This window comes from Vidua macroura, chromosome 5 (assembly GCF_024509145.1).
Source record: "Vidua macroura isolate BioBank_ID:100142 chromosome 5, ASM2450914v1, whole genome shotgun sequence".
In the NCBI taxonomy this organism is placed as follows: Eukaryota; Metazoa; Chordata; class Aves; order Passeriformes; family Viduidae; genus Vidua; species Vidua macroura.
The window spans coordinates 24,010,561-24,024,966 of NC_071575.1; the positions used below are offsets into that span (position 1 = coordinate 24,010,561).

The following is a 14,406-nucleotide window of genomic DNA, read 5'->3' on the forward strand; positions in this document are numbered from 1 at the left end:
CAAAAAGCTCCCCAATTCCTACTGCTGAAGTACTTGGAAGCCTTGTAAGAGCAGAGGGATCCATAAATGATCACAGTAAGTGCTACATTTACATCAGTTCTGGCTATGAAGCTATTATTTTATTTATGCCTCCATAAGCTGGAATGCTTTTCCTAGGAAGCAGGGTTTATAGTTCTTATGCATGTGTACGTGTCTGCTCTCACCAAGTTTTACAGCTGTTGGTGGGATGAGCTCCTCTCCAGCTCTTGTGTGCTCATGTGTGCACATTTTATGTAACTAGAACACATCCTCTCTCTCAGGCACCTTTGTTAATGACAGCAGGCAGAGGCTCTGGTAAAACACAGATGTTAAGCCCAAACAAAATCTATCAATTAAAAAGTCTTAATAGATTGACTTCTGGTGAAAAGACTTTTTCCTTTACTGCGCCTAAACAAAGCTGAGATTGGCAACCTTCTACTTCAGCAGAAGATAAAATTTATTGAAGAGAAAATGAGACAGTTCAGCAGTATTTTGTTTCTGTTCTAACTGGGGCATGAACAGCAGTGTTTTGATGATCCCTTTAACAAGCCAGCATTCACCAGCTCTTGCACTGTTACTCACACTTTGTCAGATTATCAGTTCTTATGTTGTTGATTTCTGACATGAAAGATGCATTTCTTTCTATTTTCTAAAGGTTTTTCAGATCTAAAGGCTGCAGAGGGACGTTTCTACTACTTAGGCTTAGATTTCTAATGCGTCCTGCTGCTACTGGAAACTGAGCCTTTTCTAGCACTGAGGGAAATATCCTCATTAGTGCCCATCTAGGAATAGCAAAGCTGACAATGCACCTAGTTTTAACAGCAGAGGTGACAGCCCCAGAATCAGCATAACTGCAGCACTGAAAGAAACAGTGCTGACTGAGAGACACTTCCACTACTGACACCATTTTGCTTCAAAGCTGACAAAAAAAAAAAAAAAAGGTAAACTTAAAAGTGCATTTTGTGCTTATTAATAGCAAACACTTGTCACAGCAGGGTGTAGAGAAAGCAGCTGGACCACAGCGATGTTGCACATGATGCTCTCAGCTGAAGTGTATGAAGAAGCACAAAGCTTAACTCTCAAGTATGCTCTTTATTATTTCTGAAATGTAATCAGTTTTGTCACCCTCAAACCAACCAAAGCAATGAGAACTTCAGCTATACAACAGAACTAAGTTTGCTTAAATCCACAAATAATTTACAGATTAGGAGTACTGGGAGGCCACCCTTCCCCTTTAGTTTGTTAGGCAAACAAACTTAACTTCCGAACCATACAGGAGGTGGGAGCAACCTTTGCTACTCAGAGGTCAAAGAGAGAGGTGTGGATAGTAATGATACATTTCTGAGTGGATCACTGAAAGTAAGTGATACTTTAGGAGGTTGACGGCAACAGAGCACCAAGTCTCACTGCTATAGTAAGGGGATATGCCCTTTCTGCCCTGTTCAGTAGCTGAGTGCCAAAGGCTGTTTCTAAAGCCTTCTAAAGCAGGGCCGGCTGCTGAAACTCATGTTAGACCACTCAGCCTGGGCCAGTAACAAAAGGCTCTTCTCTAGGATACCATTGCAGTGAGCAGAAACCAGAGCCCCTCCCAGACTCCTTTGAGAACCCCCCAAACTAAGCTTCCTTTCCTTGAGATCTCAAACGTCAACTCTAAACCTCTACCACAACAATCGCACTCATACATGGCAAAATTTGGGCAATATAGAAGCCTAGTAAATGGAAAGCAAGTCCTTCTAGTCAGCGTTAAGTGCCCTCACCTAATAAAGAAAGCTTATTTTGCTTCAGACTGCAGAAACTTGTAACTTCACAGAAGTTCTGTTAATAAAACAGAAAAGTTTGGTTCTTAAGTAGAATCACTGTGCAGAAGCACCACTCCCTACGTCCTTCTTCCACAGGGGAAGGTAAAAAAAAAAAGCCCCCAAGTCTTCACTGTAAATATTTTCTACCAAGTCTGTGAAGATGTTTTCAAGTGGAGACACTAGTAAGAAAATGTAGTGCTTCATCCAATCACTACATAAAGCTAACAAAGAATGGAAGCTCAGCATGTCTAAAACTAACCAGGTTTAGCTTCAGTCACGTTAACTATCTACAGTGTTTTGCCATAAGAGACCTAGAACAAGAGTGAAAACGTTTAGGAGTAACAGCATTAAGGATATGCGAAAAGAACTTCCACCTTTAAAAACGGTGTAGAAAACAGAACTGCTATAGCTACACAAGTCAAAGGCAGGGTTTCCAAGTGCCATGGAGGATGGTACCAGTTCACAGGTAATAAGACAGTTCTGGTGGTAGTTGCCCACACAGTGAAAAAGGAAATGTTTTTCCCCCTCATCTGTAAAGCTTCTGCTGCCTAGCCTATGGAGTCAAATCACAGGGTCTAGAGCACAAGCTGCTGGATTCACTTCCAATGCCATTTTTTAACACCCCATCTCCTCTTTCTCAGTCTTATTTCAATTAGCAAGTTCAGTATGGCTCTCAGCTACCAGGTGTATTTGGCCAAGCTGGACAGCAGGTTTGTAAATGTAAATCCCAGCCACAGGCAGATGCTACAAGTAGGTGTGGCTGTGCCAGCGTGGGAAGGCCCAAGGATTGCCAACAAAGAGCCTGTTTGCACAGTGGACCTGAACATGCAGGACCATCATTTCTTTCTGCCAGCCCACAAGATGAGCTTGCTATGTATAAATTTAGAGTTGGTGGTGTTTGGGAGCATTTTATTTTGTACATGACAAGATTTTACACCAAGTCAGTTAAATAATACAAATTTACATTCATGAGGAATGTTTTTAGAAAAGTGAACTTAAAAAAAAAGCCTCCTTTACCCTTAAGACCCCATACCATCCCTCAACATTTTACAGTGGAAAAAACCAAAACAATCTAATTCACATTCCCTCTTAACCCCCCAATGCAGGACAGTAGTTGAGTGCAGTTTACAGTTCATCTTTCACATCTGTGGATTCCTGTGAAGACAAAAATGGAAAGTAGAAAAAGGTTACAAGAACTGTCCCAGAAGAACAGAAATTTATATTACTGTCATTGCACATTATATTATACTGCTGTGCAAACATAACAGCAGTGGCATCAAAATTAAGTAGGTATAGCACAATAAATACCATTTCTCAAATTTATTCTTACCTAATCTGACATTTAACAGTAGGAAATTACATTGCTATAAGCTATGTATTTGCACTGGTCACAGGATATCACCTTGCAGGTCTCTTCCAAAAGCAAGCCAAGAAATCAGGACCAGCTGGGACCTCCCAACAACTTTACAAGTTAGTATTATCAAGAAACTATGGTATTAGAAGAGTTCAGCATATCCATCAAGACATAATTAAACTGCAGACGTGAGCTAAGTGAAGGCTGACTTCATATAACAGGTGAACTGTTCAGAAGCAATGGTGTTGTCTGGAGTGTTATTCCAAACATGTATTGTAAGCATTTAAAATTACACAATTACAAATAATTGTTCATGTTTTTGCCCACAAGCTATCGAAATACCATGGATAATTATCTTCACTAGAGGATTTGCTGCCATTTTCTTGCCACAGGGCACTGTTACAATCTCTAAAGCTTAGCTCAGCTCCAGCTTTCAACATACCTCAGTGTCATCTTTTCACAATACAGTTTAATAAATCTGTACTGCATTTTTTTTTCCCCCTCCAAGAAAATCCTGGAACACCTGATACTAAAATCTAGTGTCATGAAAGGCAAAGTGAACTTTATTGCCAGGTAGCACCCACAGATGAAGTTGCACATAAATACTGACAAGAAAGCATCAAACTTGTGACCCTACCTTCTGTGTTTCACTGTCCTCAGCATCAGCATCCACTTCCTCTTCATCCTGCTCTGCCTCCTCAGCTGCATCTTCAGGCTCTTCAGGTTCCTCATCCACCTGTACACAAATGTCACAAGCAATTTGCTTTACTTGCTTAGGTTGTTTAACTAGTTGTGCACTAGCAAAATACATGCTATGGAAGTATTCACTATTATTTCCTAACATTTGCCACCAGCTACCTGTTTATCACTAACCCACTCCAGCAAAACAGCCAGCAGAAGTTCCTGCACAGCGTTATGAGAACCTGTATTACTTGTACCCACTTAGGAATTTCTCCATTAGAGAGACAGGGGCCAAAGGCCTGTGTGCCCAGTTTACTCCTGTAGAGCCAGCACTTAATTAAGGACAGGAATATACTTGAGAAGCATAATGAAATAGAATCTCAAGCAACTACAAAGAAGAGCAAGGGAGAGAGAACATGAGTTGGATAAATTTCATTTTATGCACGTGAATAAAGCAGCTGTGCTTTTTAAGATGGAGCAACAGTAGGTCAATTATCAGTCCAAGTGGAAGACAAACTAACCTTTGCATCCAGGTCAATGTTTAAACTCAAACGAAGCATCCTTTCTATTCTGTCTCCGTATTCCTTAGTGTCTGGCAACATATATCCTGATCTCAGGGTTGCAGTTTCAAACAATACCACTGCAAGATCTGAAACAGTTTTGTCATCTTCATTTTCCTAACACGGAAGAACACCAGAAAATCAAGAGACCTGTTAAAGCAGGTTGTATGCAGCCAAGTCAGTCAATGTTTCACTACTGTTATTTATTTACCTTGACTCTCCTCAGCATGTCCTTGATCAGTGGATGCCTGGGGTTTATTTCAAATGTCTTCTTTTGGCTAGCATAGTAACTGAGAAGAGAAATTACAACACTAAGTTTCAAAGTACAGGACCCAATGATATGTTTGAATCTATATACACTGGTTACAGTGACAGTAACGACTGTAATCCCCCCCTCCTTTAATATTGGTGTAACTAAGTTCATCTCTCTTGCCAACAAATGGCAGATACCAAAAGCCACTGATGAGTCTTGCTCACCAGGCAGTTTTACATATTGGGCTTGAAAATAACAATTAAAGGCTCTATTAGAGACTAACTTGGTTGTAAAACGACCTTAAAACACCCAGGATCATCTAAACTAGGTGGAAGCTTGTTATGGGCACACCAAGCAAGGGAGGCTGTCAACTGCATTTCATGTCTGCTGCTACAGAACTGGAAGCTTACTTTGTAGATATATCCTTCCCAGTCTGGTAAGCTTGAGCCTTCATGATCCTTTCCATGTTACCAGACCATCCATACTGACTAGCCACAAGAGCACATGGAGATTGGGTTAAACGCTGAGATAGCACAGCTTTCTCAATCTGTAGGGAAAAAAAAAAACCACTAATGTTAGTTCACAGAGCTAACAGCTTAATAAAGTAAATAACTCTGCACTTCCCTGTCAATTCAAGAATCTCTGAAAAATGTCTAAGATGACATTCTAACTCATTATCTTCCCAAATAAAGATGTTATCCATATAAGTTCACCCATGAAGACAGAGAAGCTACTGTCAAGCCTGTGCTCAAATAATCTGCAAGGTATGTTGCAGCAAGTTTGACAAATAAAAATAATCACTACATATAACAATATTTTACCTTGTCTTTGAGAGCTTTGTCTTTCATCCAGTTTAAGAGGGGCTCAAATTCCTTTTCCAAGGCTTCCCGACTCTCTTTAGACTTTTCACTTTCTTCAAACTTAACTCCTTCTTTTGCTACATTCTGAAACCTCTTGCCATCGAATTCTGGCAAAGCCTGAATACAGTATTCATCTACAGGTTCAGTCAGGTAGATCACTTCATAGCCCTTTTTCAGCAGACGCTCAACAAATGGCGAGGACTCAGCCTAGGATGAAAACATTTAAGATGTTAGTTTAATTGCATTTGTAGCAGCAGCTACCAAAACCTGTACAACTATCTGGCAAATACTGGTACCAGAAAAACTGAACTGCAGTAGTAACATAAGCATGGAGTCTCCACACTTACAGTAAATACGCAATTCACAATATCTATGGTACTAAACCTACAAGCTATAACATACTGTACTCCTTTCCTCTTTCTTGCACTCTTACACACACCTCCTTTCTGCTGGCACCAGCCATGAAATAGATTTTGTCTTGCTTCTCTTTCATTCTTTCCACATACTGATCAAGGCTTGTGAGGTTACTTTCATGATGAGAAGACTGGAAGCGCAGAAGTTTAGCGAGCCGGGTACGATTGGAGTGATCCTCAATAACACCAAGCTTCACGTTAGTACCAAACTCTTTCCAGAATGTGTCGTTGTATTTTTCCTCTGCAATTTTCTTGATCATATCAAGAGTTTTGCGAACAAGTTTCTTTCTGATCACCTAAGAAAAAGCAGCAATACTGAGTTACAGCTGCATAAATCTGAGTTTGAATAGCCCTCAATGCAACTTCACTTAAAGACAAATTCCACTTTGTATTCCTGATTTGAAGTAGACAAGTCATCTGGAAACAGCAATTACTGAGTTTCCTTTACATTAATTTCAGAGTCATGTAACAAAATTCATCAAGCTAATTAGGTTTCCTAAACCTTGCTGCTGTTGTGTGCTTACAATGAAGGAATTTAAAACCAATTACCTTACCTTTAACAATTTATGCTGCTGAAGTGTTTCACGGGATACATTCAAAGGAAGATCATCAGAATCCACCTAATTGAGAAACAAAGTTTTAAGTCTATCTGGCAGTATTTGAAGCTAAAAAATAAAGTAATATTTATAATACTTACAACACCCTTAACGAAGTTAAGATACTTGGGCATCATGTCATGGAAGTCATCAGTGATGAACACTCTTCGAACATACAGCTGAATTTCAAGAGCAGAGAACACCCAAGTTACTTTAGGGTATTTTTTTCTTTTCCACAGAACCATACCCACACACTTTTCTGTCCTACCTTAATGAAATCGCTTTTCTTGGATCCATATTCATCAAACAGTCCACGTGGAGCAGAATTAGGAACAAACAAGATGGATTTGAAAGTTACTTCCCCTTCAGCAGTGAAGTGGATGTATGCCATTGGGTCATCGTGTTCCTGTGAAGAGAGAACACTTTCAGTTGACATGGGGAAAATACCAGTGAGTTAATACATTTCCAATATTAGCGAATTTGGCAAATAAGTGCAATTATTTTACAACTAATCCAGGTAGCCATGCTTTGCTAGAGAGTCTATCCTGGAGACAAAACTTTAAGTTGCAAGAGCAGAGTTACTCATGTAGAAATAACTTTCCTAAGTAACCTTCCTGGAGACCTCCCAAATTTTGCTGAATTTTTACAAGCCAGTCACTAAAAAGTTACCAACAGGACAATAACCAATAGAGTTATCATCACTCCACAATTAAGATACTTTCGAGTAAAACATATCAGTACACTGTACTGATACAAAGACAACACTTCTAGGAAACTCTGTCTCCCTCTTTCTTCCACCACATGCAACAAACACCACAACCCTCAGACTAAATACAAATTTCCCTTTATTATTTAAACACATCAGTAAGCTCCACATGAGCTGCAACATAATATTTCCCAAATGTAGACTAATCAACACTTGGATGGCAAAGTGCTCTGGAAAAAAGATTAATTCCTGACTGAGATGTTCTACCTTCCAGGCTCTCTGCAGTTCCATCTACTGACAACAATTAATTAATTCTTCTGAAATAGCCCATCCTATAAGCACTCAGTTTTATTTACATAGCAAGAGATATTATAGCAAGCCTCTTGCTTTGGAATTATCTTGAGGCCCAGAGCTTACCTTGGAAAAGGTTTTGTAAAAAGCTTTGTATTCATCTTCCTCAACTTCTTTAGATGGTCTCTGCCAGATTGGTTTTATGTCATTCATGAGCTCCCAATCCCAGACAGTCTTTTCAACCTAAGTAAATAAACACAATAGTATAGAAAAGACTCATTCTTTACTTCAGGTTAGGTCAATTAAAGGCACTCCACTGAAGCCAAAACAAAATACCACGTCAAAATCCCAAACATGCTCTCATTTACAAAGTTATGCAATGACCTAGATGTTCTCATTTTAAGTATACACACTAGTGCAACACATGGGAACAAAACTTTAGTCTACAATATAGTGTGTTCCATGTACATTTAACACATTCACTAAGCACCAGTATTTCTGTTCTAATGCTACTCTGGAAAAATCTTCCCAGCAGAGTGTATTAAATTTAAACTTGTCAACAGTCTTAGATTACAGAATTCCACTACCATTTCAAGTTGTTCATGCAAGTACTTATAATTAGCTGTGACCACAGCTTCACAAGGCTACTGCCAATCATCTGCCTGACTTCTACCTAGTCTGTTTCATCAAAATCTTCTCTCCTACCATCTCACTTTAAAAGGATTTGCTTCTTGAAAGCACACACTACTGAAATGCACGTCTGCAGGACTACCTAGGAAAATTACTATCTGACATGAGTTACAGGACCCAAAGGCTAACAAAGCTTACCTTTTTAGTTTTTGGTTTCTTTTCTTCCTCCTCTTCTTCAACTGCTGCTTCATCATCCATTTCTTCTTCTTTCTCCTTTGCTTCCTCCTCTTCAATGGGTTCTTCAACAGTCTCTGTCTAAAGAGACAACCACAGGTTGGGGGGGATTTGAACACCTAGACGTCCTACCAGGTATGTTGTAGTATTCTCTCAAACAGTTAAATCTTTCACAGCACTAGGCTGACTTCTGCTATTTGTCTATTGCAACTTCTCTATGGGTAGTATTCTTCAGTTACTTTTTCATTAATAAATACTTTCCTTCAATACACTAGATCACCACACTCAAATTAAAGTTTTTCAATACTTTACACATAATGCTTATCAGAGACTTGATGGATTTTAAGTTGGTGCTACACCAAGAAAACATCACAACAGGCCTAAAATCTAGGACACTGTCCTGTTTTTTAAGAAGGGTATCTAGCCACAGCTCTGCTTGAAAACTTAACAGAGCTTCCACCTACCAAAGCCAGTGGAACAAAGATCCTTATTAGGAATTAGCAGTGTTTTTCCTTTGGTAAAGTTCTTTGAATCAGAATGAAACCAAGTTCCTTTAAAGTTTGTGATTTTAGCAACAGACCAGCATTTGGAAAAAAAACCCCAAACTAGTAAAACAGTAGCCGAAAGAATCAGGAACAGAAGAATTTTAGAAATTAGACAAGAAGCAGCTCGATGTCAGGCCTCAGCCTTCATGAAAGATCTGGCCAGACAGCTATCATAACCAAAGCTTATTCTGGACAACACTCAGTTAAATACACTTACCTTGCTGCTCCACACATATATGGGGAAGTTTATGAACTGGGAGTATTTCTTCACTAGATTTTTAACAGTGTCCAGCTCAAGGTAATCAGATGCTTCCTCCTTCAAGACAAGGCTAAAGAAAAAAAAAAAAAAAAAGCAAACCAAACCTTTTTAAGGGCTGGACAAGTATTTGACAGTTTTATAGCAGAATACACATTTCTTATGCCTCTGAGATCAACTGAGCCATAGCATGGTGCTAATAACCAAGAGTGAGGGTTGATCCACATATGGGATCATTCACTTAAGAGCTGGACTTGATCTTTGTGGGTCTCAACTCAGAACAACCTGTGATTTTTGCTGCAGCTGTAGCAATTCAGATTTATGCAAGTCAGCTTTGTAATTAGTTCAGCTCCAAGTATCTCCTAAAAAATACAATTCTTACTCAACCAGCAATTGTTCTTACTGGCTGAGGCAGAACACAATATTCAAAAGTTTAAATGAAAACATCAAGTCATATTGATACTTATGAGGATCTTGATGCACCCTCATGGGCTTCACTTCAAACTAGAGCACCAAGATCAACTTTTTTACATTGAGTGCCTCCTCCAGAAAGACCTCCTCTAAATCCAGACCAAATAAATTTACCTGCTCATAAAAGCAATGAGAATAGACTAGCAAATTACCTCCAGTCTGAAATTTGCATCAGACCACCCTCACTGATATATAAACAGCAGCCAGATTCCAAGCAAAGCTCTACAGCCCCTGTATAGGTTTTGCCAGGCCAGAATTGTGTTGAGTGACTGAATGAGCCTGAAGGCAGCTGAACTGTCTGGAATTACTTGCTGATAGTTGTCAAGACATTAGTAGTTTTGTTAGCTCATGTAACAGAACATGAACTACATTTCTTTTTGGATGCAGTTTGTATTTTGCATGTTTCTATTAAACTGGATAAAGCTGTATTAAAAGAAGTAAATCAGTCACAAAGCTAAAGTCACTCACATATTCCAATAAACAAAATGTACCCACACAACCTTTTTTATTTTAAGACTAAAGAAACTTAATACTTACGTTATGGTTGTGCCACGTCCTAAGGTGTTCCCTCTTGGGTCACTAATCACAGAGAATTCATTTGAATCTGACTCCCAAATATGCTGAGTATCATTGTTGTGTTTTGATGTGACAATAACTCTGTCTGCTACCAAGAAAGCAGAATAAAAGCCAACACCAAACTGGCCAATTAACTCAGATGTTGACTGGCTATCATCCTGCATTTCAGTCATCTTGTTTAAGAATTCACTTGTACCAGACTTTGCAATGGTACCCAGGTTTTTAACTAACTCTTCCTTTGTCATGCCAATACCCGTGTCTGTAACATGAAGCATGTTCTTCTCTTTATCACACTGAAAAAAATAAAGACAAAAATGCAGTCTGACTTCACTGTGAATCTTAATACACACCAAAGAGAAGTGGTACATATAGCTATTCAAATTCAAACATGCTTAGCAACAAGAAACTGAATCTGCAGTAACTACAGAAATGAGGAAGACCTTCCTTCAAAGTAGTCCAATACTTCAGTTGCTCTTTATAAAACCAGAAACATGTTTTTACCATTAAAAGAGGAGTAGTCTTTGATAGAGTTAATTACAAAGGTCCTCATGTAGTCCTAGTTTGTATTTACATCAGCATTAAGCCAAAAATAGAGATTTAATGATGTAGTGTATTTTTACATTCCTCCACCACTTCTTTGAAAGATACATTTGCATCTCATCCTTCTTACCTTGATTTTGACTGTAAGTTCCTCATTGCCAGCAAGAGCATTTTCATCAGTTAATGATATCAACCGTATCTTATCCAAAGCATCTGACGCATTTGAAATAAGTTCCCGGAGGAAAATCTGAAATAGAAACCAGTAGTCAGGAATGCCAGGAGAGAAACAGACACATACCTCCCAAAAGTCTAACATGATATGCGGATGAAGGCACTAACCTCTTTATTTTTATATAAAGAATTGATAATTAGCTTCATCATTCTGTTCACTTCTGCTTGAAATGCAAACTTCTCAGATTTTTCTCTGATTTCTTTGATCTGGGATGCATTTAGGCCATCTAGTTGGATAGCTTCTTCCTCTCTGTTAGGACAGTGAAAAACCTATCAAGGAGTCTCATCCACAAACAGCCAGACTAATTTAATTTTATCACAAAGCAGCAGCAATAACACTAAATCAATGATGCAGCATAAAATTACATGATCACATGAGTCAAGTGCAAGAGCAGCAATCCACAACTACATTACCATAATCAAAAAACTTGAGTGAAAAGTCATGCTTGCAAGTGAGACTTTTCTAATAAAAAATACAGGGAATAATACAGGTAGTCTTAAAGCTATTGCAATCCTCAGCGTGTGGTGCACCTCACGGGGGTGAGGCATTTCATGGGCATAGAGCTATTTCACCCACAGGCACTGACACCATTTCTGATGTGCACGAGTAAACCCAAATTAACAGTCATTGATATTCGATAAAAACAAGTTGAGCTTTTCTGAATCCAAGGTCTCAAGCTCGTTTTTACTTAGAAGGAATCAGTCTTCTACAGGACCTCTCTTTTGAACAGTGCTCTGCCCTTATTTCTGAGGCACTACTGGTGCCCAAATTGACCCTTCCAAAAGCAGAGCGTCCCAGGTACCAACCTCTGAACAACTTCATCATCCGTTCGAGACCCTTCTCTGCTTTTGCCCAAGTCATCTTCCACGGTCCCATCAACATCCACCTCATCGGCTCTGACCGACACTGGGAAAACAAGGAAACCAGCGCTCTGAGCCCGATCCCCGCACTGCCCAACTTTTTCACTTACCCCTCCCCACGCCTTGAGGCTCAGCGCTGCCCCTCGAATCCCCCTCCCCAGGGGAGCTCAGCCCAACCGGAGACACGGGAGATGGGCAGGGGGAGGCCCCCTCCCACCCTCCGCCCCCGCCCGTGACGGCGCATGAGCCGCGCGGCCCCCTCCCCCCGCCGCCCCATCCCCAGAGAGAACCAGGCCCGGGCAGGGCAGGCGAGGGCCCGAGCACCGCTTCCCCTCCCCGCGGGGCAGGCTGAGGGGTCCCGCCGGAGACCCCACCTCCCCTCGGCGGCCTCCGTCCCCCTCACCCCAGCACACGGCGGGGGAAGGCGGGTGGGCGGGGGCCTGTTGGCCGGGACCCCGACACCCCTCCGCTAGAACCTTCTAGAAACCCCCAGGCGCTCACCGGCCAGAAGCAGCACACACGCCAGAGCGAGCCCCCAGACCGACTTCATGGCGGCCGCAGTGACAAGAGAAGAGCCCCCGGCGCCTCCGCCCCGCGCTCCCGAGCCCGTCCCGCGCCGCCGCCGATCCCGCTGGAGCGGCCGCGGCCCTCCCCCTCCGGCTTATCAACCCCAGGGTGGGGGGGGCCGCTCCACTCGGCCCAATAGCGGCGCACCACGCCAAACACTCAGCCAATGGAGAGCTTGGGAAGGCGGGGCCTGCAGCCGTCGCCGCCAATCGTGACTTTCCATGTGCGGTTTCCTGCGGTCGGAGCGTGGCCGGCGCCCATTGGCGGGCGGAGCGGCGCTCGGCCAATGGCGTGCGCGGGGGGGCGTGGCCAGCGCGGCCCCGGGCGGCGCTGCAATGAATGATGCGCGGGGTTTAACGGCGGCACCACGTGGGGCGCGGCCGCGGGAGCGACAGGGACCATCTCCGCACGGAACACCGGCTCCGACCGCTTCCGGGGACACCCGGGATGCTCATCTCGGGGAGACGAGGTGCTATGGCAACGGGCACTTCCGGTCTCGGCGGCACTCCCGATTTCCGAGAAGACCGAAAAGTCATTATTAGAGCCATAACGAGCTGGGCCGAGCGGCGGAAGCAGCGCCAGGCCTGGACCGTCACAGCCGCCGGCAGGGGCAGGGCGACGCTGGCGGGTCCCGCTGTCCGCCCCAGCGACTGGGGGCCGGAACGCGGGGGGCCGCATGCGCCGTTCTGCGTGTTGCATGCCGGGAGCTGTAGTTCGCGCCGTCGGTGCCCCGTGGCGCCCCGCGCCATGGCTGGGTCCTCCCCGCCAGCTGCTCGGGGCCTCCCGGCCCCGCTGTTGTCCCTGTGCTCTTGGCCTTGGCGCTCGGCTCCTCTCTGTGCATCTAGTGCCTCACACCGCCATGAGAGAAACCGGCTGGCCTCTGCCGAGCCTCTCTGGGGACTCTCGGTGCTGGTGGAGGAAAAATCAAGCCGGGTGGTTGGCAGGTCTCCGTCTTCTGGTTGCCAGCGCTTTTCAGGGCGACCATTCTCCCGGGAGCTCGTTAGCGCTCCTCAGCGTGCCCTGGGGCCTTTGTTTATCCACCCGCAGCCCGCCCTTCCCCCGGGGAGTGGCGGCTCCAGCAGCTGCCTCCGGTGTGAGGGGACACGGACCTGCCGCCCCAGTGCCACCCTGCCGGGCAGGGTCAGCGTGAGGGCAGCTGCGATCTGTGGCACACTGAAAGGGAGCTCTGCTGCTCCAGATATGAGCACACTAAACGGGAGCCCTGCCGCGCTAGAGATGAGACCTTTCCCGTGCATTTCCAGTGTCCCTGCAGGGGTTGAAGCTTGGGACATAAAATGCAGCCTGTGCAACTTCTGCAGTGCACCGCTGTTAACAGCTTATGCTAATAAGCTACTTGAAATAACTTAGAACCCCCCTCACCATCCTGAAAAGGTCTGCCCAGGCTTGCATGTGCCAGTCACCTGTTTCATCTTACACGTTTAACTCTAGACTGGGGAAAAAAACCCCACCGAATACCAAAAACCAAACTTGCAAGCAATGATTTAATGGACTTTGTACTTGGAGAGGAATGTATTTGAAAGAAATCGATTGGCGATGTTCAACACAAAAATAAAAGCCCTCACTGTGTTTACAATTTCACAAACACGGCTTAGTTTATCAGTAGCTGAAAGTCTTCACAAAAATACGTCTATCATCTTTAGTTATACAATGGGCCAGATAGTTTTTTTTTTTTTAACTTTAAAACTCAGTGTTGTACCTTTCTGTCCTCCTGATAACTAATATTTATGGAACTGAAGGAGCCTTTATATTGGAGTAAAGAATGGTTATATTTGGGTTCTTCTTAATGAAGTGTCATGCTTTAACCCTGACACCCCTTTGCCAGGGGTGTCACCTTTGTTGCCCCACCTGGCAACAAAGCTCTGTGCAGCCACTTCCTCACTCCTCCCCTTGGGCTGGGGGAGAGAAACAGAAGAGTAAAAGTGGGAAAACTCGTGGGCTGAGAT

The 14,406-nt window shown here is 43.2% G+C and overlaps 1 protein-coding gene across 1 annotated transcript; it reads right to left on the bottom strand.

The window, feature by feature from the left end:
- Positions 1 to 2,709: 2,709 nt before the first annotated feature.
- HSP90B1 (heat shock protein 90 beta family member 1) lies at positions 2,710 to 12,507 on the bottom strand. The gene is made up of 18 exons (XM_053977656.1): positions 12,377 to 12,507; positions 11,822 to 11,921; positions 11,123 to 11,264; positions 10,914 to 11,030; positions 10,205 to 10,536; positions 9,158 to 9,269; positions 8,360 to 8,476; positions 7,658 to 7,774; positions 6,803 to 6,940; positions 6,636 to 6,713; positions 6,493 to 6,558; positions 5,965 to 6,234; positions 5,487 to 5,732; positions 5,076 to 5,212; positions 4,624 to 4,702; positions 4,374 to 4,529; positions 3,809 to 3,907; positions 2,710 to 2,972 (listed from the first exon to the last, which is right to left on the bottom strand). Exons 1-18 carry the CDS (start codon positions 12,423 to 12,425, stop codon positions 2,943 to 2,945), a joined length of 2,385 nt encoding a protein of 794 aa, XP_053833631.1. The 5' UTR covers positions 12,426 to 12,507; the 3' UTR covers positions 2,710 to 2,942.
- Between the last annotated feature and the right edge of the window lie 1,899 nt (positions 12,508 to 14,406).

Bases quoted from the DNA above. Each gene is read 5' to 3' on its own strand.
- HSP90B1 (XM_053977656.1), bottom strand. From the start codon at position 12,425: ATGAAGTCGGTCTGGGGGCTCGCTCTGGCGTGTGTGCTGCTTCTGGCC. The intron at 6,714-6,802 runs GTAGGACAGAAA...CTTGAAATTCAG, and splicing joins AGAAAAGCGATTTCATTAAG to CTGTATGTTCGAAGAGTGTT. The intron at 4,530-4,623 runs GTAAATAAATAA...CTTCCGTGTTAG, and splicing joins ACATGCTGAGGAGAGTCAAG to GAAAATGAAGATGACAAAAC.